The 27,626-nt window shown below is 41.1% G+C and overlaps 1 protein-coding gene across 3 annotated transcripts in view; it reads left to right on the top strand.

The window, feature by feature from the left end:
• Positions 1–27,626, top strand: part of LOC148516717 (zona pellucida sperm-binding protein 3 receptor-like) — a 178,398-nt gene that overhangs the window by 24,397 nt on the left and 126,375 nt on the right. For all 3 annotated transcript variants that reach the window (XR_015879383.1, XM_088479578.1, XM_088479577.1), the window contains exon 2: positions 2,555–2,644. Coding sequence is in view for 2 of the 3 variants with exons in the window: in XM_088479578.1 (XP_088335704.1) it covers positions 2,563–2,644 (82 nt within the window). In the remaining variant the exon portion in view is untranslated. The remainder of the gene's footprint in view (positions 1–2,554; positions 2,645–27,626) is intronic.

Below are 27,626 nucleotides of genomic sequence, written 5' to 3'. Positions count from 1 at the left end.
CAGGTCTTGACCTGGGCTTACGTCTTGCTTCCCTGAAGGTTCACGTATCGACTCTGTCTGTTTGGTTCCAACGACAGATCGCTACCCTGCCTGATGTTCACACCTTTTTCCAAGGTGTGCTTAGGATTCAGCCTCCCTTTGTGCCTCCAGTGGCTCCTTGGGACTTGGCGGTGGTTCTTCGGGTCCTGCAGGGACCTCCCTTTGAGCCTCTTGAGTCCGTTGACCTCAAGTGGTTAACACTGAAAACTGTGTTTCTCCTGGCAATTGCTGTAGCCAGGAGGGTATCCGCGTTGGGGGCACTTTCCTGTAGTCCCCCCTCCCCTCCTAATTTCTCACCAGGACAGGGCCGTGCTGCGTACTCGTCCTGAGTTTTTGCCTAAAGTAGTCTCTAAGTTCCACATCGATCAGGAACTTGTGGTACCAGCTTTTCAATCTCCTGATCTTACAGCTGGTGAGGCTTCGTTGGACGTTGTCCGTGCCCTCAGAGTTTGTTGATCGGACTGCTTCTGCAAGAAAGTCCGATTCCTTCTTTGTCCTCTTTGGTTTTCATAAGAGGGGTTGGCCTGCCAACAAACAAACGTTCGCCCGTTGGCTTTGTTCTGTTATTAGGGAGGCTTATATACAGGAACGTTTACCTGTTCCAGCCTCTGTTAAGGCTCATTCCACTCGGTCTGTGGGTCCTTCTTGGTCTGCTAGACATGGTGCCTCAGCTGTTCAGCTGTGCAAGGCAGCCACTTGGTCTTCAATTCAGACATTTTTGAGGTTTTATGCGTTTGACACCTTTGCCTCTCAGGATGCATCCTTTGGGCGCAGGATTCTCCTTTCTGCACAGGAGCGTCCCCGCCCTTAGTTGAACTGCTTTGGGACATCCCCAAGGTCAACCCTGTGGACCCCCTATGGACCCTGAAGTAGAAAACAAGAGAGATGGTAAGAACTTACCTTTGTTATCTCTGTTTCTACGAAGTCCATAGGGTCCACAGGGCGCCCGCTCTGACGCACCTGGCTTCAAATGGGCTGTGTGGCTGGTCACCGGTTTTTCGTCACCCATTTCTGTGAGTATAGTTTCTTGTGTGTTCCAGTCTTCCCCCTCTCTGTTTAGTCTCCTCCTCCGGCCTTGGCTGCTTACCAACTGAGGTGCCTGTGGCTCGGGGGCGGGGTATAGAGGAGGACGGACTCAAGTGCATCCTGGGAGCAGTGAAAGCTTTAACTGCGTGGTGCCCGTGGATCCAGATCCAGCTATACCCCAAGGTCAACCCTGTGGACCCTATGGACTTCGTAGAAACAGAGATAACAAAGGTAAGTTCTTACCATATCTCTTGTTTTTCGGCCACCAAGGAAAACGTTATTTCTGGCGCAAACCCAACACATCCCATCACCCCAAGAACACCATCCCCACAGTGAAACTTGGTGGTGGCAGCATCATGCTGTGGGGATGTTTTTCAGCAGCAGGGACTGGGAAACTGATTTGGGTTGAGGGAAAGATAGATGGTGCTAAATACAGGGATATTCTTGAGCAAAACCTGTTTCAGTCTGCCTGTGATTTGAGACTGGGACGGAGGTTCACCTTCCAGCAGGACAATGACCCATACTAAAGCAACACTCGAGTGGTTTAAGGGGAAACATTTAAATGTGTTGGAATGGCCTAGTCAAAGCCCAGATCTCAATCCTAATTGAGAATCTGTGGTCAGACTTGAAGATTGCTGTTCAGAAGCGGAAAGTGGAAACCATCCAACATGAAGGAGATGGAGCAGTTTTGCCTTGAAGAATGGGCAAAAATCCCAGGGGCAAGATGTGGCAAGCTCATAGAGACTTATCCAAAGCAGCTGTAATTGCTCGACAAAGTACTGATTTTAGGGGGGTGAATAGTTATGCACGCTGAAGTTTTCTATTATGTTGTCCTAAATGTTGTTTGATTCACAATATAAAAAAAACACAACTTCAGTTGTAGGCATGTTTCGTGAATGAAATGATGCACACCTTCAAACAATCCACTTTAATTCGAGGATGTGAAGCAACGAAACATGAAAAATGCAAAGGGGGTGAATACTTTTGCAAGGCGTGTGTGTGTGTATATATGTATATGTGTATGTATATATATATATATATATATATATATATATATATATATATATATATATATATATATATATGTTACAGCACTCGCATCACTTGAATTGTAATCCAGCAGGGCTCCACTAAAGAGAAGACCAGATAGGTACACAATGTATATATCCAATGGATTGGCTATCCCAATAGCCGAAATGAGGGCACTCACCGCTTTTTATAAACAACAATCAATCGGTTTTAATAAAAAAAAATCGTATCGCAATGTTTTGTAGTCGACGTTTCAACCCCGGACACTTGTCTGTGGTGATCTGTCTTGAGAATGACCCCCAGGGGTCGAAACGTCGACCACAAAACATGGTGATATGATTTTTTTTATTAAAACCGATTGATTGTTATTTATATAATATAATATAATTTTTTTTTTTTTTTATTATGTTGATTTTACAGACTAGGTGTAACTTTTTTTTTTTTTCCCCTCCCTTTACAGGCTTTACCATGATATCCCCAGACTCATACAGCATTAAAGCAACTTGTCAAATTTTTCTATACATACTGGTATTCATCACTGGTGCTTGGGGTAAGTCCATTGTTTATTTCATGCTTTTATTTTCTAATGCACTTCAGCCACACTTTCACATGTCAACCAACTGTATCAGCTGACACAATAGAGAAACTATGTTTACAGAACAAAAGCCAATCATGCCTAGCTGATTTTCAGCACATAAAATACGTATATTTCAGCACCCACATACTATATATGTCTATAAAGAACTTGCGTCACATATGTAACATAGGTAAAACACACCCAAAAACAGAGACACTTATGTACAGTGTGTCCCAGCACCCATGGACAAAAGCTTAGTGCTTTTGTCAGGGTGCATTACCAATGCACCTGGTTTGGTCTACACTCAATTTTTACAGATATCCAGGGTTAGGATACAGACCCCTGCAGATAAGTATCCTAACCCTACCCCTAAACCTAACCCCCACTCACCCCACCCCACAGCCTAAACTTATATGAATACAAAGCAAAAACAACTGTTGCCACTTGTCATTACCAATGCAAATTGTATATATCTTGCAAATTAAAGTGGTTTTGAACTCCTACTGTATATGGCATTAATGTTTCCACAAAGCTGGTGCCATGTATACACATAATACAACTGGGCAACACCCTTCTGCATCCTAAAAAATAATTAAAAAAATAACACTTATGTTATTATTGTACTGTCTTGATCTCTTTTGGACCATAGTTCTACGCAAATATTTACAAAAATGGATATGTATCCCAATAATAGCACATGCAAAGACATAAACATAAAATCTAATGAAGCAAATTCATATCCAGTGTTAATTAGCAAATTAAATGCTATATCCACGTTATATCCTAACGAAAAGCTTCAAAGAGGTAAACGCAATTATAACATGAGCTTAAAATATAACAGCAATAAATGTCTCATATATAATGAAGAGTGGTTCTGGTATGGTAAAAAATTAACAATTTTAATAAAACAGGATCCAAATAAAGGTTCCATATAAAAGTAAGGTCTGACATTTAGAATTGATACATCCAAACAGTAATGATGAGGGTGGCTTAATAACAGAAAAAGGGTACATATAGAAACCAAATAGATCTTCCTTTTTCCACAAGGAAACTCTGGCTCCAGATGAAAGCACCATGTTCTTCTGATCTGGTCAGGCTGCCGATTCCCCCTCTTTAGCCAATGCGTTTAAATCAGTCCTATTTTGGCAACCAGGTCTGGTTCTGACTAGTCCGGTGCTGGTTGCTCTTTTAGTCGGGGGCTGGGGACGCCGTTTTTGTTTCTTTTTTTTTTACATAGGTTATTAATTTTTTTGTTTGTTTTTACCTCAGCAGCACAGACTGGTCTCACTGATCCCGTCCGTACTTCTGTGTCAATGACACGGATGCATGTAGTACGGATCTCCTTGGTCCATGCTACATGCATCTGTGTCATATCACACTCGATCTAATGGGTATGGAAATCATTAGATCGTACGTGATAGATTAAGTGAACACTGTGCAGGTTTTTCTGCACATCATTCACTTCAGCTGCCGGAGAGTTCAAGGGCGATTGCATAAGATGTCGGATCATTTGCAAATCGCACCGTGTATGGGCACCTTTAATCCACCAAAAATTGACTGTGTGTTTAAAACCGGAGCTTCCAATGCGTCCGGTCCGATCAGTAAATGTTTCCCCGCTATACCTTAGCATTATAGTTCCTCCTCTGTATGGAGGAATACATTCCTGTATCTATGATTGGTGTCTAACACCGGAGGTAGGTCCGCAGCCATCTTAAGGACTGGCGGCCAATAATAATAATAGATGCCGCGACCATATTTGAACAGGCATATATATATAAAAAAAAATCATTTTACAAATATGTCGGTCACACTAACTTTAACTATATTTAGGGCACAAATATTGTAATCAATATTTGATGTCCCCATATCTCAGAATAAGGACTTCTCTCCACTATTCTAGACAGGAATATTTATATTCATCAATCAGAGTTGTCACTTAAGAATTATATTTAGAATTGTTAATGTAATTAATCAGACAGATAAAAAGAGAGGAAAATAATTCATACAAACAAATCTATTAAGAACCATATTTTTGATAATTTCTGAAGGTAATGGGCATCCCAAAGAGTAGTGGTTCTTCGTTTCCAGAATAATTCAAATTTTCTCCACACAAACTTTAGGTCCTTTGATGAATGCTGGTGCTCATCATTGTTTAATATTTCTGTCGAAAAGGAACCTTTTCTGTCAAATATAAACATAGCAAGTAAGCACCTAAATCCCCAAAATATAACACAATAATATTTCAACTTTTGGGAGTATTATGTAAAGTGAAAATATTGAAGGTAAGAGGCCAGGGCTTAGTGCCTTATACCCCTTTCTAGCTCCCACATCATATAGTAGATTGGCCTGTAACCCCATCTTGGGTCTTTTAGGAGTGCATGGTGGTCGTTCCCCTACAGGTTTCCCCAGCCTGGCACATTGACTATAAGGGGAAAGTCACTATGGTGATGGTGGGGGAGCCTGATATACGTTATACTGCAGGTTGACAGCTGGGTGAGTTGAGTTGCAGATTTCGTAACCTGTGTGTTGGTTCTGTACATAAGCTACTCACCAATAACTACCCCCCACCCCCCCCCAGTATTTATGCCACTCGCCAATAACTGAATAACTGCACCCCCTCAGCTGTATACGTGCTAGTCACCAATATTCCTTCTATCCTGTCATGTACCCTGTGGTTTTATGTGTGGAGTGGCCTTGCCTCATTCTGGAGGAGGGGGTTACATGGACTATCTGCCACCCCACATTTGTACTGAGACCTGCCATCCAGCTAACCCAAAGTGTAATCTCCATATATGTAATGGACTGCAATAGTTACCCTATAGAGGAGATGTCTAAGGTGTGCTAGATCAGAGAAAAGCAACGTATTGGTTTTCACAAAGTTTGCTGCTTCAGTGTTTTTAGACCTTTTTGTCAGATGTTACTATGGTATACTGAAGTAAAATTACAAGCATTTCGTAAGTGTCAAAGGGGTAATTTACTGAAGTGAGTTTTTTAAGTGTTGCCCATAGCAACCAATCAGAATCTACTTAACATTTAACTAGCACCTTCTAGAACAGTGATTGGGAACCTCAGGCCCGAGGGCCGTTGAAGGCCCCCTTAATCATTTTAGTCTGGCCCGAGGAGCTTTTTTCTGCTAGCCTAATCTGGATAGCAGGGTGCCTACAAGGCACCCTGTATCTAGAAACTATGCAGCAGTGCCACCTGGAGCATCCTTAGGACGCTTCAGACGATCACACGGCTGCCCTAACAGCTCCCCGGAGCATCCTCAGTATGCTGCAGGCATTGCTGTTATCACTGGCGATTGTGGCCCCGTTCCCGTGTGACATAATGTTATATGTATCAAAACGGCCCTCGGCAGAAAAAAGTTTCCCCACCCCTGTTCTAGAAGATAATAGTTAGAATCTGATTGGTTGCTATGGGCAGCATCACTTTTAAAACTCACTTCTAAAAACACTCACTTTAGTAAATTTACCCCAAAGGCTTTTATTAACAATTAAACTGTTAATCAACTTCTGGGCCACACACTGACTGATAGCTGCCCATTCTTGCCTAATCAATGCTTGGAGTTTGTCATAATTTGTGAGTTTTTGTTTGTCCACCCCCTTCTTGAGGATTGACCACAAGTTCTCATTGGGATTAAGGTCTGGGTAGTTTCCTGGCCATGGACCCAAAATGTTCATGTTTTGTTCACCGAGCCACTTACTTATCACTTTTGCCTTATGGCAAGGTGCTCCATCATGCTGGAAAAGGCATTGTTCATCACCAAACTGTTCTTGGATGGTTGGAAGAAGTTGCTCTTGGAGGATGTTTTGGTACCATTCTTTATTTATGGCTATGTTCTTAGGCAAAATTGTGAGTGATCCCACTCCCTTGGCTGAGCAGCAACCCCACACAAGAATGGTCTCAGGATGCTTTTCATGTGGAGTTGCTTCTCAGCCAAGGGAGAGGGCTCACTCACAATTTTGGAACATGGCCATGAATAAAGAATGGTACCAAAATATCCTCAAAGTGCAACTTCCACCTGCAAAGTCTGAAGACAAGCCTGCAGCTTGACGGGGCGGGCCTCTCCCTCGCAACGGGACAAGAGTTGTTGTTCTACCTTTTCTTAGGCTGATGAGACCCATTGGGCTTCAGAACTATCCTAAGTCTCAAATCTTTGAACAAGTTTATCACGGTACCCAGGTTTCATATGGAAACCCTCTGTTCTATTATCCTAGCTATGGAGCCTCGAGATTTTGTGGTATACCTAGACATTCATGACTCTTACCTACATGTACCTATAGCGCCATCAATAATATCTCCGGTTTGCTACACTGAAGCAGCATTACCAATTTCAGGCTCTGCCATTTGGCCTCTCAACAGCCCCTGGAGTCTACCAAGATCATGGCAGTAATGGCGGCCTCTTGTTGCCATCAAGGGATCAGACTATCTCTTGCTGTTGGCCAGCTCCCCAGCGACTGACATCTGCAGATAACCCTTGCTTTTTTTAACAGCACGTTTGGCTGATCAACTGGAAAAAGTCCTCCCTGACACCCTCTCAAAGGATGGTACATTTTGGGAGCCCTCCTGGATTCTCGAGTTCAGAGAATCTTCCAAACGAATGACAAGATTTCAGCAATCGCAGAGTGTCGTTTCACTCTGCAATGCATTTCTTGGGATCAATGGTGTCCAAATTCGACATGGTGGAATTCGCCCAGTTTCACTCCAGGCCACAACACCACCTAATCCTCTCCATCTGTTCAGACCCAGAAGGTGAGCCTCATTCGAGGCAGTGCTACCAATCAATATCCTGGAGCTTCGAGCCATCTACGGAGCTCTCACTCTGGCTCAGCATTGAAAAACAGGCCATTACAAGTACAGTGCGACAACGCCACAGCTGTGGCCTACCTTAATCACCAAGCACTCTAAGTCAGTCAGCAATGGCAGAAGTGCCCCGCATTCTCACATGGGCCGAAAGCAATCTCCATGTCATCTCCTCAGTGTTCATCCCAGGGATTCCCTATTGGGAAGCGGATTTTCTCAGCTATCACGACGTGCACGCAGGAGAGTTTTCTCTATATCCAGAAGTTTTTCAGCTTCTGGTGGACAAATGGGGTCTTCTAGAAGTGGATCTCATGGCCTCAAGACACAACAATAAACTTCTTGTGTATGGAGTCAGAACAAAGGACTCCGATGTGGCCTTCATAGACGCCTTGTCAGTGAAATGGAAATTCCATTTGGCATATCTCTGCTTCCTCGAGTGCTTCGGAAGTTCAAACAGGAGGGGGCATTGTCCTGTTAATAGCTCCAGCTTGGCCCGTCACTGATATTCCCATCTTCACAGGCTCTCCATAGACGTTCCTCTTTAACTTCCTCTACGAGAAGACCTGTTGTCTCAGGGTCCATGTCTACATCCGGAGCTAGCCCATCTGTCTTGAACGGCTTGGCTCTTGAGACATTCCTCCTAACTGCTAAGGGTTTCTCCAGCTCTGTAGTCCAGACCATGCTCGGAGCACATAAGCTGGCCTCAGCCAGGATTTACCACAGAATTTGGCATACATATTTCCAGTGGTGTTCTCCAAGAAACTATGACCCTCAAGTCTTTAAAGTTTCTCGTATTCTAGATCTAGGCCTCCACCTAGCATCTCTCAAAGTGCAGGTCTCTGCTTTGTCTATCTGGTTTCAGCGCAGAATTGCTCCTATATCGGATGTTCACAACCTTCATGCAAGGTGTTCTACGTATATACCTCCCTATGTTCCTCCTGTGGCTCCATGGGATTTGTCAGTGCTCAAAGCACTTCAGGAACCTCCATTCGAACTCTTGGAATCGGTGGATGTCAAATGGCTCACTGCGAAGACTGTTACTTCTGGCTATAGCATCTGTCAGTAGGGTATCGGATTCAGGGGTGCTTTTCTGTCTTTCTCCTCCCCCCCCCCTTTTAATATTTCATCACGACAGGGTTGTTCTTCGAACACACCCAGGCTTCCTTTCTAAGGTGGTTCCGGCCTTTAATTCACCAGACCTCTCCTACCTACACTCCAATGTCTCCCTGTGGATCCTATGGATTTAGAAGAAAGAGAGTTAATGAAGGTAAGGTTTACCATCACTCTCCTTTTCTTTATATCTATCTTTGGATATTAGTACTTCTTTAAAAATGTGAAGAGAAGCGTTATTACTCCTCGAAAAAATAAAAAAAAACTTGGCACGACTACTGGATGAGTCATAGACGCCTGTACATGCATTAATGCGAACACTGAGATACATATGTGTGTGTGTGTATGTATATGTGTAGTGTTCACTCTAGCTGCGGGGGCAGGCAGGGTGCCGGAGCTAGAGAGGGCAACTTTGTGCGCGCGGTCGAAAAGGGGGCGTGGCCATAAAAGGGGCGTGTCTATAAGACGCGTCCCCTTTTTCATCATACTTGGGGGCATGCCCGGCACTTACGGACATGCCGGGCAGCCCCCAAGCGCTGCAGACAGGGAGAACAGATGCCGGGCGCATGCGCCCGGCGTCTATTCTCTGGCAGTGACCGGGTCACCGCACATTTCTCCACCCGCGGGACACTGCGTCCCGCGGGTGAAGACTGCACCCGCAGCCTGTGAGGGCAGGGTGCTTTTTGCCCTCCTTCTGGAGGGCAGGGTGCTTTTTGCCCTCCAGAAGGAGGGCAGGGTGCCGCACCCTGCTAAAACAGCCTAGCGGGAACGCTATATGTGTGTGTGTTAAAAGTTTATAATTTGAAGTTGCAGTCAATATATTTCTACCAGCTTCACCCAAAATTGCCTCTGACTCCACTCACCTGGTTAAAAGGTGCAAAAGCCGCAAACTTAAAAAAAAAAAAAAGTGGAATTGCATTTTTAATAATTAGCATATTGATGTCATTTAATGTTGCAGTGTAAGAAATAATGCAAGAACGTGTAGGCTTACCATAAGTGTCTGTGTTTTTTTTTTTTTTTTTGTGGAAAGATTTACCTATACAAATCGAACATTGATCTCAATGTTTATGGGGTTCTACAAAATTTTAAAATAAAGAAAAATGGAAAGTGAGCACTACATGAATAATTATATATTAAAATAAAATTATATTTATTGAAAAATAGAAAACCAGTATGTAGTTGGTGTGATTTTCCACAACAGATACAGGGTAAGCAATTATATAATAACACACAGGTTATGCCACTATAATGTCTTGAGTAGGTGAAAGTAGCACTCTTTTTTTTCACATCTATGCATTTGCGTATTGGGAAATAATTAACAATCTAGGCCTCAAAAAGTTATTTGTCACATAAGCAAATATTAATTATGCCCTCTACTTTGCTAAGCAATGCATTAAATTGCTAATTTGCTCACAATTCAACAATCTCTAGTGCATCTTCACCATATTTAACTCCATCCTTGCCTTTGCACCCATCTTACTGGCGTTGACTTTGCCTCCTTGTAACATCAAAACAAAATTAATCCTCTGTCTCTCTGCATCTTCTCCTATATGTTGAGACTTTCTAAAACACTAATTTCTCAAACTCTGTCCTCAGGACCCGTAACAGTGCATGTTTCCTCACTGAATCACAAGTGAAATAATTAGCTCCACCTGTGGATCTTTTAAAATGTGTCGGTGAGTAATGAATGCATCTGCTGGGTGACCTGGAAAACGTGAACCATGTGGGGTCCTGAGGACCAAGTTTGAGAACCACTGTCCTAAAAAAAACAAAAACCCTCAATTGTCTTCCATCCCTCTGGAGTGTCCACCTCTCCCTCGCTGTTGACAGCACCATTATCTCATCTGTTAATCTGTTGCCTGTTTTGTTACCATTCTTCTCTCACGCATCCTTTCCTTCTCTTGACGTTACCATCTTAGGAACATTATCAGAATTAAACTCTTCCTCAATGCTACCAGAAGTATATCCATTCTATCATCTCAATTGTTGCAATAGTCTCCTAACTAGACCCTCCCTCGCTTGCCTCTCTCCTCTTCAATATCCCCTTAACACTGCTGCAAGATTGATATTTCTGTCCTGCTGCCCTGCTAATGACTGGCACTCTAACATCTACAGAATCTAGTTCAAACTTATCGTCCTCACCAATTTGGTTCTTGCTTTCTTCCTTCCCCACCCCCTTCATCTATATTCTTTTTCTCCACTTTCTCTTTGTTCCTAAGAGCAGGTCCCTTCTTCCTCTTGCTTCATAACTCTCCAATCTCTTCCCCCATGTTTCTTTCTCCATTCTTTTTCTACCTGCCTTTGGCTATCATTTATTTGTTGTGATTGTTTTCTGTAATTCTACTTGCAGTATGTTACCCTTGTATTTCTACTTAGAATTTTTTTTTCTCCACTACTTGTATTGTTTAAGAATTATCTTTGGGTTGGAATTTTGTTTCACTCTATATAAGCTAACAATCATTATTTAATAAAAAAAAATAAGCCAACATGAAGAAACCATGTGGGGAAAAAAGTAAAACATGAGCTCAAAGAACCACATGTAGTGGCAATAACATGAAGTAGTAGTTTCCTGTATAGTAGTCGCATCATATTTGCAAACTGTCACTCCCCTGACTTTAACACACTACTTTAGTTAATTGATGTTTGAAGAGATGTGCAACAACAAAATTCTCTAAATGTTCCACATATGCATCTCATTGAGGTTGAGTTCAGATTTTGTACTTGCCCATTGCTAAACTTAAATTTTATTTATTTTTTGCATTTATAGAGTTGTGAATTTGCTTGTGCTGGTCCTGTTGCAAGAGTCCTATTAGGGCAAGCTTCAGTTTTGAAACAAGAGGCCTTCAGTTTATTACTGCAGTGCCTCCATATTCTGTGACGGCAAAACAACTGCCTGGCTCTGTTATGGAATCGGTAATGATCTTTTAGGTCTCTTAAAACATTGCTCTTATTTATTATTATTTATTTATTACCAGTTATTTATATAGCGCACACATTTTCCGCAGTGCTTTTACAGAGAATATTCGGCCATTCACATCAGTCCCTGCCCCAGTGGAGCTTACAATCTATATTCCTTGCCACATGTACATGCACACACATACACACTACGGTTAATTTTTCTCAGGAGCCAATGAACCTATCAGTATATTTTTTGGACTGTGGGTCATTCTTACAGGTCAGAGATTTTGGGACTGACTTCATGACTCTTAAATATTTCTACACTCTCCCTTCACCTCATTGAAATGACTCGAGCCACTTCACAGGGCTGCTGTCTTTCTCCCCTTCTTAACCTGTCTTTGGACCCTATGGGCAATATCCAATTGTCCGCGATAAAGTTGTATGTTCTTCAGAGAGAATTTTTCGGACCATTTGCCCAAATTTGTTTCTTTTTGCATGTTTGCACGCTCCCATTTATTGGGCAATTCTATTGCAAAATGTGCGATAGCACGTTCACCCGATAATTTTTGCATTTAAGACCGGCGAAAAGTGCAGATGAAAACAGGGAAATCAGCCTGTACCCCAAAAAAGGTAAACTAAGGGGAATAGTATAGAAGTGTGTTAGTGGACATAATCTAAGGGTTTGGGGTTCTTAAATTGTGGCAAATGGTTATTGGCTGCTTTCTGTAACAGTAAAAAAATTATAAAAAGCAATTTATTTGGTTTTTTTTGAGGGGGATAAGTACTTCAATTAAATTAGGGGTACAGTAAAATGGGTGCAAGTACACTGCCGTTCAAAAGTTTGGGGTCACTTAGAAATGTCCTTATTTTTTTAAAGAAAGGCAGTTTTTTTTTTCAATGAAGTTAACATTAAATTAATCAGAACTACACTCTATACATTGTTAATGTGGTAAATGACTATACTAGCTGCAAACGTCTGGTTTTTAAAGGAATATCTACATAGGTGTATAGAGGCCCATTTCCAGCAACCATCACTCCAGTGTTGTAATGGTACATTGTGTTTGCTAAGCGCGTTAGAAGACTAATGGATGATTAGAAAACCCTCGTGCAATCATGTTGGCTCAGCTGAAAATGGGTTTGCTCGTCAGAGAAGCTATAAAACTGGCCTTCCTTTGAGCTAGTTGAGTATCTGGAGCATCACATTTGTGGGTTCGATTATACTCTCCAAATGGCCAGAAACAGAGAACTTTTTCATGTGAAACTCTACAGTCTATTCTTGTTCTTAGAAGTGAAGGCTATTCCATGCGAGAAATTGCCAAGAAACTGAACGTTTCCTACAACGGTGTGTACTACTGCCTTTAGAGAACAGCACAAACAGGCTCTAACCAGAGTTGAAAGAGAAGGGGGAGCCCCGGTGCACAACTGTGCAAGAAGACTAGTACATTAGAGTCTCTAGTTTGAGAAATAGACCCCTCACAAGTCCTCAACTGGCAGCTTCATTAAATAGTACTCGCAAAACGCCAGTGTCAACGTCTACAATTAAGAGGTTACTCCAGGATGCTGGCCTTCTAGGCAGAGTGGCATAGAAAAATCTATATGAGACTAGCCAATAAAAGTAAAAGATTAATATGGGCAAAATAAAACACACACATTGGACAGAGGAAGATTGGCAAAAAGTGTTATGGACAGATGAATTGAAGTTTGAGGTGTTTGGATCACACAGAAGAACATTTGTGAGATGCAGAACAAGTGAAAAGATGCTTGAAGAGTGCCTGACGCCATCTGTCAAGCATGGTGGAGGTAATGTGATGGTCTGGGGCTGCTTTGGTGCTGGTAAAGTGGGAGATTTGTACAACGTGAAAGTGTTTTTGAATAAGGAAGGTTATCACTCCATTTTGCAATGCCATACCCTGTGGACAGCGCTTGATTGGAGCCATTTTCCACCTCCAACAGGACAATGACCCAAAGCACACCTCCAAATTATGCAAGAACTATTTAGGGAAGAAGCAGGCAGCTGGTATTCTGTCTGTAATGGAGTGGCCAGCGCAGTCACCAGATCTCAACCTCCATTGAGCGGTTCTGGGAGCAGCTTGACCGTATGGTACGCAAGAAGTGCCCATCAAGCCAATCCAACTTGTGGGAGGTGCTTCAGGAAGCGTGGATAAAATTTTCTTCAGCTATTGACACAAATATTATTCACTGTGAGCATTTCCACCAATAAAAATTATTTATTTAAAAAAAATGTTGAAAAAGTAAATTATGTAAAATATATACCATTTGTGCTTAAAATTCTACATTTAGGACTAGATGATTGTCATGATATGTAAAAACAGATTTGAAAGCGATTTATAGATTTTTTTTTTTTTTTTTTTTGATTGTTTGTATAAAATAAATTATACAGAACTATATTTCATACTGCATATTGGTATGTACTCCGTGTAATATTTTGGTGAACTGCATCTTTGCACCTAGTAGAAGAGAGCGTAAATTAGGGAGCCCATGAAATACTGTAATGATTGTGTAATCTCTTAAACCTACTTTTACAATAGCCAATTTGGGGAATAAAAACAACAAATGGCTAGAGACCAGATAGACTATGCTAAAGATGTAGTTCAAACCTCCAATAAGGAATAATGTGTTTTCCCACACTATGAACTCTTATACAAGAACCCAGAGGAGAACGTAGCACAGACTTTTTAGTCAATGCTTCCTCCACTTTATTCACCAGGAGGATAGTTGATGGGAGAACCTACCAGAATTTAAGTACCGTACAGTCAGGTTCATAAATATTGGGACATTGACAGAATTTTCATATTTTGGCCACTATTCACCACCACAATGGCTTTGAAATGAAACAAACAAGATGTGCTTTAACTGCAGCCTTTCAGATTTAATTTGAGGGTAATTACATGCAAATCAGGTGAACGTTGTAGGAATTACAACGGTTTCTATATGTGCCTCCCACTTTTTAAGGGGCCAAAAGTAATGGGACTATCAACTAAAAAGCTATTTCATGGACAGGTGTGGGCTATTCCCTAGTTATTTCATTATCAATTAAGCAGGTAAAAGGTCTGGAGTTGATTCTAGGTGTGACATTTGCATTTGGAATCAGTTGCTGTCGACTCTCAATATGAGATCCAAAGAGCTGTCACTATCAGTGAAGCAAGCCATCATTAAGCTGAAAAATCAAAACACACCAATCAGAGAGATAGCAAAAACATTACGTGTGGCCAAATCAAGTGTTTGGAACATTCTTAAAAAGAAAGAACGCATCGGAGAGCTCAGCAACACCAAAAGACCACATGGAAAACAACTGTGGTGGATGACAGAAGAATTATTTCCCTGGTGAAGAAAAACCCCTTCACAACAGTTGGCCAAATCAAGAACACTCTCCAGGAGGTAGATGTATATGTGTCAAAGACCACAATCAAGAGAAGACTTCACAAGAGTGACTATAGAGAGTTCACCACAAGATGTAAACCATTGGTGAGCCTCAAAAACAGGAAGACCAGATTAGAGTTTGCCAAACAACATCTAAAAAGCCATTACAGTTCTGGAACAACATCCTATGGACAGATGAGACAAAGATCAACTTGTACCAGAGTGATGGGAAGAGAAGAGTATGGAGAAGGAAAGGAACTGCTCATGATCCAAAACATACCACCTCATCAGTGAAGCATGGTGGTGGTAGTGTCATGGCGTGGGCATGTATGGCTGCCAATGGAACTGGTTCCCTTGTATGTATTGATGATGTGACTGCTGACAAAAGCAGCAGAATGAATTCTGAAGTGTTTCGGGCAATATTATATGCTCATATTCAGTCAAATGCTTCAGAACTCATTGAACGGCGCTTCACAGTGCAGATGGACAATGACCCGAAGCATACTGCAAAAGCAACCAAAGAGTTTTTAAGGCTAAGAAGTGGAATGTTATGCAATGGCCAAGTCAATCCCCTGACCTGAATCCGATTGAGCATGCATTTCACTTGATGAAGACAAAACTGAAGGGAAAATGCCCCAAGAACAAGCAGGAACTGAAGACATTTTCAGTAGAGGCCTGGCAGAGCATCACCAGGGATGAAACCCAGCATCTGGTGATGTCTATGCGTTCCAGACTTCAGGCTGTAATTGCCTGCAAAGGATTTGCAACAAAGTACTAAAAAGTGAAAGTTAGATTTAGGATTGTTTAGTTTGTCCCATTACTTTTGGCCCTTAAAAAGTGGTCGGCACATATAGAAACCGTTGTAATTCCTACACCGTTCACCTGATTTGGATGTAATTACTCTCAAATTAAATCTGAAAGGTTGCAGTTAAAGCACATCTTGTTTGTTTCATTCAAAGCCATTGTCGTGGTGAATAGAGGCCAAAATATGAAAATTCTGTCAATGTCCCAATATTTATGCACCTGACTGTAAATCTGATTTGGTCCCTAGACCCAAAGATGGTCCTAAAAACAAAACAAAAAAAAACTCTTTACCATAGAGACCCCACTGAGATCTTTGAATTGATTTGGACCCACTACAAACTTTCACACCAAAAACATAGTGGAGTAAGAGGAAGGAAGAAACTGACAAAAAAGAGGCAAAATGGACCTTGTTGTCAAAATCTAGAGGCATATTTAACTTTAGACATGTTTTGATGTAGAGATGGCTAGTGAGTGAGTGTCTCAACACACTGACTCGAATCATTCAGATGAGTGAATGATTTGAGTCACTCAGTGTTTGGTGAGCCGAGACACCCACCTCCCCTAGCCTCTCTGTCAGTGTTAGCTAGTGAATGGCAGCTCCGCCCCCTACACTGCTGATCCGACCTGATCATATTTCTCCACTGTGTCAGATCGGCAGTGTAGGGGGCGGAGCTGTCAGCGACTCACTCTGAGTCGTGCAACTACAGCCAGGGCTCAGGGCAGTGCACTAACTCTCCTGAGTCAGTGCAGAGGCTTGAGCTGGGCTGCGGGGGGCAGAGCTGTCAGCGACTCTCTGAGTTGCGCAGCTACAGCCAGGGCTCAGGGAGTTCACTGACTCAGGAGAGTCAGTGAGAACCCTGAGCTGTAGTGCTGGGTTGCGAGGGGCGGAGCTGTCAGCGACTCACTCTGAGTCGCTGGCTCCCCTGCTGGCTCCAGCGCTGCTCTATCTAAAGAGCCGTGTCTCGAGACACTTCACTGAGTTGAGCCATAAGGCTCAACTCAGTGAGGTGAATCGATCTGCCCATCCCTATTTTGATGTTCTCTTAAAGGTTCAATATTTTGCACTTACCTCTAGATCCTAATATATATTTTTTTAACTATTTGTTGTTCTCAACAGATATGTTACAACAGTCTGCTGGTTTTCTAAATAAAAAAATTAAATTAGTAACAAGCAATATGTTCCCAAATTCTATTTTAGATGAAAGACAGTTAATATAATAAAGGCATAGCCTAGTACAGGAAAGCTGTTTGGATTTAGAGAACAAGGCACCATGGTTTTACGTTGCACAACATAAATTTGTTTCTGATCTTCAAAAAATAAAAAATGGTTATTTTTTGAAGTCTCACTTTTTCCCAATACACTGAAAATGCTCCACTATATTTTATAAGAGTACCCATGAATCCGTTTAGAAAACGATGAAAGACTTATTTATAAGGTGTCCTTTTATTTAGGGAAAATAATTAAATGCTTTATTTTCACTGTCTCAGGATAAGGGGATCGTCCTTAAATAGGCTGACAAGGTGGGGTGATCTAATCAGTTAAATTACTGAGGAATATTTAAGCGTGGACTACATATAATTGAATGACAATTTCTTTGTCACATTGGTCATGGATTTCGCATTAAAATTCCAGAAGAAACGAATTGTCACTTGGAGGAAGAACTCTGAAGGTGTGGACACACTAGATGACTCGCAAAAGTTGCAATGTAGTCAACAATTTCCCTTGAACTCCAATTTTAAAAACGCCAGACAATTCTTAAACTTAATCAAAGATGTTAACTTTTTAAAAAAAAAATTACCTTTTTCTTCACATGATGATCAAGCTATGTACAAGCACAATGAACCTAAAAATGGACTGGAAGCGGTCAAACAGAGGCTTTAGAAGATCGAATGTCTGAGATGCTTACATTTTCATTTCTGAATCTATTCACTTTTAAATTGGTAAATACATTTTTTTTTATTTGACCACAAATGTTCTTTACAAATTTTGGTAGGTACCAAACTTGCCTAAACCTACTCATGGCCTAATTCTAGGACCAGTGTGTGGGAGGCAGGGAGAAGATTTGGCCGAATCTGGTTCTCTATGCTAGATCTATTTGATTTTTTTTTTTCGTTTGGAAATTACAATTCAATTGTTTTTGGGCGCCCAATAATCATTGCACTTGTGCTGAATTAGACCAGGTTTTGCTGCGTAAAACGTCTACATTTGTTTAAAGTCCTGGCAAGGGCAGATTGAGTACCTAAAACCAGGACTTATGGCATATTTCTGCTTGCGTCCTCATGCTGGTGGCTATCACGCCCGAATGGAGAAACAATTAAATTGTTCCGTTGGGTGCCCGGCCCTGACAGCCACCGGCACTAACAAGTGAATCGTGCCCACTGAATCTTACTTTATTTACAGGAGACTTGTATAATAATTTTATTGGTTTGAATTTCAAACTAGTACTATTTAAATTTTTTGGGGATATTGCTCTCACAATAATACATGATACAATTTATATCTATTCATTTTGTGTACCTACAGACACAAAAAATCACTTAAGTAATATTTTCAAAAGGACTTTTTTGTAGAATAGAACATATTGGAGAAACTGTTCAAGCCTATAGCCCTTTAACTCTCAAGCAACGATACTCTTTGAATCCTTTGAAGATAAACTATATTTAAGTGCTCTCTTGGAGCAGGGCCTCATTGGAACATTACGCTCATTGAAGAGGCCACAATTAAACTTTGTTTAAACATGTAAAATACATACTGTACAATTTTATAGTAGAAGGCCTTACAGGATTTTTAAATTCGCTATAGAGACAGAAGTGTATGCAATACTGTAAAGCATTATGCTGTAGCTCAGTCTGTCTGAACACTAGAATACTTTTCATACTCCTTACTTTCTCTTTGTCAGTTAAGACCCTTCTGGATCGAACATCTGATCAAGTTCTTGGGAGGGTAGTGTAGATCTTTTCTAGACACAACATTTGAGGTTTTGTTGTATGCTATATAGAGCTCTCTTACCATTTTGGCTATGCATGTAGATTCATTCTATTATTATTCCCTTAGATTGGCTCAATAAACATGGTCTCTGAATACAGAATGTGGGTATAACATTATTTTTATTAGTTTCTCATATCATCCCTGTTAGTTAAGACTGTCCGGTTTGAACATTGGAGTCCATGTTTGGCTATACAGGTTGAGTCTCCCATATCCAAAATGCTTGGGACCAGGGGTATTTTGGATAACTGAATATTCCATATATTGGAATATTTGCATATCATAATGAAATATCTTGGGAATGGGACCCAAATATACACACAGAATGCGTTTTGTGTTATATACACCTTATACACACAGCCTGCAGGTAAGTTTATACAATATTTTCAATAATTTTGTGGCTCAAGCAAAGTTTGTGTACAAAAATGAAAATTTTGTTTTTCAATACACCTTATAGACACAGCCTGAAGGTAATTTTAAACAATATTTTTAATAGTTTGTTCCTTAGACAAAGTTTGTGTACACTGAACCATCAAAAATCAAAGGTTTCATTATCTCAGTCATGCCAAAATAATTCCGTATTTTGGAATATTTGGATATGGGAGATTCAACCTGTATATAATATTCTCTGGGGTACACTTTGATCACTATAGTAAGAGCTTTAAATATTAGACAATTTAGCTTTCAGAATGACATCCAATTTTAATTTTGAAATATGGGATATTTTTATATCCAATTAGCCCCGATCTTCTTTCTCGAGGGTGAAAAATGAATTTTTTCGTAGATAATCCTTTTTTTTTTTTTTCCCCACCATGTTGTTTTTTTTTTTTTTTAAATATATATAATATTACACCCGTATTTTATTTGTATGGCCGAACAAATAGGATGTTGCAGGCGAAATCACACAGGTCCGTTTACTTATTACGGATTCAGTGTATTTTCGCCATCACTGTGGCGGAAACGCAGCACTTTTTGGGACACATCAGTTCCTGGAAAAAAAACAAAACAATAGTTGCTGATGTCGTTGCTAATTGGATACCGCCCAAAGTCTCAAATGATTGCTGCCTGGAATAAATCTCTCCTTATAAACAAATTAAGTGTCAGTTTCTCGAATAAATATATTTCATTGACCCTTCTAAATTCAACACCTCCAAGGTAGGTAATCTAGAGGTTAATAATCCTAAAACTTGCTATTAAATCAATTGGATGAATAGCTTTGAGTTTAACTAACTGCTTGGCAGTTATTTAAATAATGACATTATTAGATATCTCTACAAATGTAGTTTTTATTCATTGTGATCTTTATTTTCTATAACATTTCTCTGTATAATGTATATTTATGGCTGTTATGGTTTCACTGTGCATAAACCCAGAGACTGATAGAATTAGGGCCCTGATTCAGACCCGCTCGCTGCCGCAGGCAGCTCGCAGGGTCTGTGGGTGTTTTTTTTTTTCTTTTCTCCAGGCCGCTTGCGAAGCTGTGGGTATCCACCCACAGCTTGTGCGAGCGGGCTGGAGACCGTCGCGATTATCGCGACCATCGGGCTTGCGACGAGACCCTGGGGTAGGGTCTCCACTGCCGCAAGCCCGAGTGGACTCCCTGCTCTAATAGAGCAGGAAGTCCACTACTGATATCACTAGTTGTCAGTAGGTCCTCCCACAAACGCCAGGCGTTCCTAAGGGAACGCCTGCGTTTGTGCAGCCACCCCCCCTACCCGCCTACGAAACGGGGCAAGCTGTTACCATCGACAGCCGTCCCGTCTTGTAGCGAGCCCCGCAGCAACTGAAGCTCAGTCGCTTGTCGGGGCATGCGCACGCCGGACGCGGCGCATGCTCAGTGCCAAAACATTGAGCCGCTTGCGAGCGGCTCTGAATTAGGCCCTAGGTGCATGAAAGGTTTAATATCTACAACACATGTAAAAGTAAGGTAATACAGAGCCTTTGGGGGCTGAACAGTATAATAAAACAACTCCGGATGCAGGGAGTGATTCAGTAGTGGACGGAATTGCAAAGCTGTAAGTAAGCGGCTTTTCAGTTCCGTCCTTTCAAATGAAGCAAGAGATGTCTTGACACCCACTGCTGCATTTGCAATCTCAGCACTGCGACCGAGATCGCAGGCTGAGATAACCATCGTGACAATCGGTCGCAATGGTGGACGGCGCTGGGCCCCGGGCCACTTGAGTAAGCCACAGCTTACGTAGGCTGGCTGGCTTGAGAGGCCAGGAAACACCTTGCCACCCCCAAAAAACCAGACCAACATGCCCCCGTTTCTGGGAACGACAGCCGCTCCTGCACCGCCCCTTAAATACCTCTGACTTTCAATCAGGCAGGGGCTGTGTGTGATAATCGGGATTCTGCGGTCAGCATTGCAATGCTGAATTAACCCCACAGTTCACAGTATGCAGGCAGAATGATCCAGAATATAATATATACGTCTGACTCTAATACTTGCCACAACTCCTACCACACCGTTGCACTATGTGAACTTAATCTGCTCAAAGTGCTCTCCAGGCCAGTTATATTTACTGAAGAAAGACCCTACCATTACACTATCATACGGTAATACTGCGCATCATGTCAGTTCTCGGCCAGAGATTCTCTACCGGTCAAAAGTTGTTCCGTTTTTTTACGGAAATGTATGCAGTATAATGTCTCCATGTACTCTTAAATTAAAGCACAGAACAAATAAACAATTGGAGATAAAAAAATCCTAGAGGGGCATACTTATCAATTATCAGGCTTCGTTCCTCATAATTGTAAACTTTTACTGACTCTGTTTGCAGGAATAAGAAATTAAGATTCACCCAAATGTATTAAAAATCCAAGGACAGATACTTATTACTAGATGTAAAGATTGGCGATACTCCTTACACTATATTAAATGTATGTGCTCCTAATACTCAACTGTCGGAATTTCTATATTTGTCCCACTTATTGTGTTTACATGAAGTTTTCACTTTAGTACTGTGGGGGATATGAACACTGTTAAAGATCCGGTCTTAGGGTCTCATTCAGAGCCGCTCGTAAGCGGCCGTTCGCTCGTTCCGAGCGATGTTCGCACATCTGCGCATGCGTACGGTTTGTAATACGCATGCGCGAACCAGTCAGTGCGGCCGAAATTCGTTTGTTCGCTAAATAGCGAATGCCTGCTATTTTGAGTGACAGGAGGAGGCGTATGTGGGTGGTAACAGGGGAAGGTGCTTGAAAACGGGGAGTGGAATTCAGAACGCAGGCGTGCTTAAAGGACAAAACGGGCGTTTTATGGGTGTGCATAATTAGCAGCGTCATTGACCACGTCACTTGGTTGTTTTAAAGTCAGAACTGCTCGCAATATAGCGGTAGGAAAAACTAGCCACAAGAATAGCGAGCAGTTCATACGCTGTTCGATGTACTCGATTAATCTAATAAATAGTGGACATGACGTATGATGCGAGCGGCCAGGGGGCGTCTTTTTCAAAATTACGACCGCAAGTTTTGTTCGCTCGTTCAGACATAGAGGCGTGAACAGACCGCAAAGAGCGAACGGTTCATTTGAATAGCCACCACCTTTTTCTGAACGAGCTAGTGCAAATAGCGTCCGGCTCTGAATCAGGCCCTTAGATAATTTCCCTATTCCTACTAACTTACATTCTCCTTCTTGGAATACCCTTAATAGATTTATGTTAGACACATGTGACAGACGTTTGGAGACACTTCCATCCCTCTGACAAATCTTTTACTTTTCATTTGGGTGTCCATCACTAGATTTTTCATATAGATTATTTTCTAGTAGCAGATTCTTTGCTTAAATAGGTGTTGACGGCTGATGTTGCTGTATCAGATCATGCATTGGTCAAATTTTCTTTTAAACCACCAGCCATGGGACCTCAACATCAGACTTGGCAATTTCCCTTATATTTATTTCACTGTGATCATTTTCTACAATATCTCCAAACATCACTGGCTTGAGTATGGGGACAATAATATTGATCACTGGGATAATCCCATCTTTTTTTGGGTTGCCTCTAAAACAGTACTACGTGGTCCTATTTCAATGTTGCTAATCGTAACAAAACGCAAAGAGATCATTATCACTCTCTTTATACAATACTACAAAATACTTTTTTCCGAATCTGTATGTCTCTAATCCTACTGATGAAAGGTTAATTTCCTACAACCAAGCTAAATGCCTCTTTAGAAGATTTTTTTTTAAATTCTCAAGCACAGTTGCAGATAAAATAAAAAAAAAATTGTATAGTTGATCGATGGGGGAGTCGTGCAGGACGTCTGTTGGCTTCTTTAACTAAAACCTATCGTTGCAAAAACCATATAGTGTCTGTTAAATTGAGCGATGGTACCTCTTCCTTGACCAAGACCCCTGATATTTCTGCAGCCTTTTGTAAATATTATTGTGATTTATATCCTGCTACACATTCAAACACTGTGTCCTTGGACACATAGCTTACTGAGGCTAGATTACCCTGTCTAACCCCAGACTAGATTGAATATCTTGACTCCGACATTACAGCTCAGGAAATTTCATCAGCAATTTCCTCTCTTCACACCTGCAAAACATCTGGACCGGATGGTTTTTCGGGAGAACATTTTAAAATTTTGCAATTAGATCTTACTCCGACATTGCTGGAATTATACAAGACTATACACACACAACGCCCATCGTATCCCTCTTTTATTGAGGCCTTCACGACCTTAATCTCTAAACCTGTCCGCTATCCTACTTTATTAGATTCCTACCATCCCATTACTCTTTTGTGAATGTTGACTTTTTATCAAAAAAAATTTCCAATAGGTTGCAATCTTTTGCTCTTCTATTTTTTCACCTCATCAATTAGGATTTGTTAGTGGGCGCGACATTCTGTTAAGGGCATTCGTACAGCCATAGCATCTGTGGTAGCGGCAAACCTTAACGCTAGTGTCCCTTACATGCTTTTGAGTTTAGATGCTCACAAAGCATTTCATACAGTATCCTGGCCCTTCCTTTTCAAAGTACTCTCTTCTCGTGCATTTGGGACAGATTTTGTCACTAAGTTTTTTTTTATTTTTTTATTTATTTATATTTCCCACTCCACATCCCTGTTAATTAATGGTTCTAGAAGTGATTCCATTGTTATGACTCAGGGTACTAGCTCGGGATGCCCCCTCTCTCCTTTATTATTTAGTTTATCCTTTGACCCAATACTTAGAATCCTTGAGACTTGACCTACTTTACAGGGTATATGTATTGGTGACACAGAAATCAAAGTCACAGCATTTGCAGATGACGTCCTTGTATTTATCTCCAACTCTAGGTCATCTTTGGGTCCTTTATTAGCGTTGCTTGGTAGGTTTGGACCCATTTCAGGTTTTTTTTTTTTGTTAATTTTGACAAGTCGCAGGCCTTCTACCTCAAACGTGGATTTACTTGTCCATCATGAGCATCACATTTGTCCCTTAAGTGGACGAGAGGACAACTTTCCTACTTGGGGATTATTCTTCCAAAAATGTTCATGATCTGTACAAATTTAATATTCCCAGAATTTTTAAAACTTCCTGTTGTATTGGGGAGACTGAACCATCTTCATTTATTTTTTTGAGTAGGGTGAACCTCCTACGTATGGTCTTTACAAAACTCCTTTACCCCCTCCAAGTATTTCCTATTCTTTTGTCTCAAGATGATACCTTTTTATATCTCTCTTATTTTGCAAATTTTATTTGGAACAACAAGCGTGCGCGGATTGGACTGATCAAATGATACCAACCAAAGTATAATGGGGGTATTAATTTTCCGGATATATTGACCTATAATTATGCCGCCCTATTTCGTTATCTGAAGGATATGGTTGATGACTTATCAGATCTATGCAGACACTCCATTAGAACAATTTTTTTTGCCTAATGTCTCTGGTTGATTTTCTACATTTGACAGATCGGGAAATACTTTCTGAGATACTCGACAACCCTCTTCCCATGACCACAAATTTAAATTACACCTTGTCCTGCTCAATTAATTTACCTTTCCGAATTTTCAAAATGGTTAAGCGACACCTATTTTTTTCTGTCTGGAAATCAGTAGGATTTCATTCGTAGGGTCAGTTGATTGACGCCCAATCACCTAAATCTTACTCTGCAGCTATAGCTCAATTCACGGTTATTGGTGTTTTTGGATTATCTTTCCTCCAGACCCAATATTATGTAAATAACACTCCTCAAATACTGGGACAACCCTCTGAACACCTTTTTTATTTTAGCATCCTGATACTAGGGGAGTTATGTCTTGTTGTAGATTTTGTTTTTACAACCTCTGTGGACTACTCTTCCTTAAAAACTGGTATGTCCAAACTGGTATGTCCCAATGGTGGAATTTTTTCCTTCCTTATCTATAGACGACCTACTTAATCTGTTATGCTCCATTAAAACACTTATGCTGCTAAATATACAGAAATGTATTTTAATATATTTTATCGCTCCTATATTTTCCCTCATAGAAGTTTTCTCATGGGAATCTTGGCTGATTATGCCTGCCCCAAAAATTTACCACTGTTTCCGGACATGTCCCCTTATCAGACAATTTTGGTTGGGGGTGTGGCGTTTTGCTACTGTTCATCTAGTGAATTATGTCCTACTAACACTCAAATGGGCTATATTTGGCTTTATACCTGTTGATACTCTGGTTCGTAGAAATGTTAAAAGGTTGCTATTAGCAATTTCTTCTGCTGCTCGCAAAACCATTTGGCATTTATGGATACAGAATTGTTTAAAGACAATTTTTTTTTATTTTTTATTTTTTTTTCTTCCATATGGATTGGCTGGAAGCTTCCCTCCAGAAAGAAACACTGATTAAACGATTCTTTGCAACATGAGGCTATTGAGGTTCTCACTTCTTCCGCCAAGGAGGCTATCCATCAATGCTTCCGTGACACTTTGCGGTACGAGATTCATATCCTCCTTCAGGACCCACCAATATTTTTTTAATACACTGGGGTAGTTTGTCCGGTTCCGTATCCCTCCATATTATCTTTGTTTTTGTATTGTAAACAAATATGTGATGTTATAATTGACTCTCTAAAATGTTTTGTATATAATTTTGTACTATAATTGACTCTATTTACTATGTGTCTTTTGATGCTTCAATAAAAAAAAAATAATAATAATCCAAGGACAGGTACTCTGTGTACTCACACACACTTGATAAATTGGTCCCAGAATTGTTTTGTTTAATTAAACAATCTATATTTTTGACTCATCAGAGTAGCCACCAAACCTAACCGCTGGACACTTTTTTTTTTTACAATGGAAACCTAAAACTTGTTTAAAACGTTCTTCAGCAACAGTTTTGGGAAGTTACCACAAATGTGTTGCACTTATAAGTTGCTTTGGTTTCACCCTTCTGTCCAGTTCGTCGCAGATCAGCATGATGGTGTTTAGGTCTGGAGACTATCCTGGCCATCACATGATTTGATGTTTTGGGTCATTATCTTGCTGCAGAGCAAACCCATGACCAGCTACAGTATCTGTAAACCAGAGGGTATTGCATGGTACTGCAAAATGCTGCTGTAGCCCTTTTGGCTCAGGGTGCCAGTCACTCTGTGCAAGTTGCCAACTCTGAATCCAGCCAGAGAGCCCTAGACTATCACGCTTCCCCCTCTGTTCACAGTTGGTGTCACGGAATGGGATTGTATTGCCGGTGGCTGTATAGCCGACAGCGGCTGGCCAAAGGGAGGAAATCCCGACAGCGGAGGTAAGTACAGCTAACCCTCCTTTTAGGGGTGCCTAACCCTAACCTCCCCTCCGTTAGTGCCGAAACCTAAGCCCCCCTTCCTGCACCCGAAACCTAACCCTCCCAGGGGTGGGGGTGTTTAACCCTTACCTCCCCCGGGGGGTGCCTAACCCCCTTCCCCTAGCCCAACTCATCCCCGGGGGGTGCCTAACCCTAAGTTCCCCCCCCCCCGGGGTGCCCTTAACCTACCCCCCTGCTAAGAGGACGGGCCCCATACTTACCTCGCTCGGGCCCGCATAGTTCTGCATTCCGGCGTCGGTATCTTGATGCCTCTCATAAATCCTTAGCCGGCATTCCGGTGTGGTATTGTGAGCCGCCGGTCACATAAACCACTGACACCGGGATGTAGTTATTTACTGTATGCTTAAAACCAAAATTTTAAAGGACAATGCTATTAATAGTAAAACATGAGTTGTTTCTGCTTTACAAAGCATTGCTTTTCTAAATGTTGGGCTTAAACAGGCCAGGAAGTTTTGTAAATAAACCCCACACACTAAGGAACCATCCTTCCACCCAATCAACGGCATTTGCAAAATCCTGCTTAATGAACCAAAGATTTTAATTATTCGGTCCATAACACATTCTTCCAGTCTTCAGTAGTCCACTGGCAATGCTTCATAGGCAAGTCTCTTTATAACTCTAGGGGGGGTATATTAATCGATAAACATTCGATATTGTATTTCTGGGGCTAAATTACAAATTAACTAACACAATTTTTTATTTTTTTTTTACATTTTCGTAAGTGTGTGATTAAGCCTCAGAAACACAACATCGATGTTGACCGATATTTGTGGATTTGAAATCTTTTAAAATTGACCATTAGTAAATCTACACCTGGGTCATTCCGTACCAAATCATCACAGCTTCCAACCCGACCATATCAGATTTTCATGAAATTTTTTAGGATGATAGATGACCTAAAGTAACTTTCATATGTAAAATTTTAGCTTTCAATGATACACATTGTTCATGCTACAGGGTCAGTGGCAAACGCAGGATTTCTAGAGGGAGGTTTCCAAATGCTTGAGTTTAGAGTGAGTGTGGTGAGTCCATGAAGTGGGCAGAATTAGTACTTAACCAGCTATAATATGCGTCATACAAAGTGTTTAGAGTGTCATAATTCAACAATATACAGGACCAGCGATCACAGTAAGCAATTAGATGCAGCAGTAGAGCCATCCTGTCTGAGCTGAAAGTTTTTTTTTTTTTTCTTCAGA

Source organism: Taudactylus pleione, unplaced genomic scaffold, assembly GCF_031769625.1.
Source record: "Taudactylus pleione unplaced genomic scaffold, aTauple2 ptg000242l, whole genome shotgun sequence".
Taxonomy (NCBI): Eukaryota; Metazoa; Chordata; class Amphibia; order Anura; family Myobatrachidae; genus Taudactylus; species Taudactylus pleione.
Note: the sequence above shows the minus strand (reverse complement) of the source record. Positions and strands in the feature narration are given on the sequence as shown.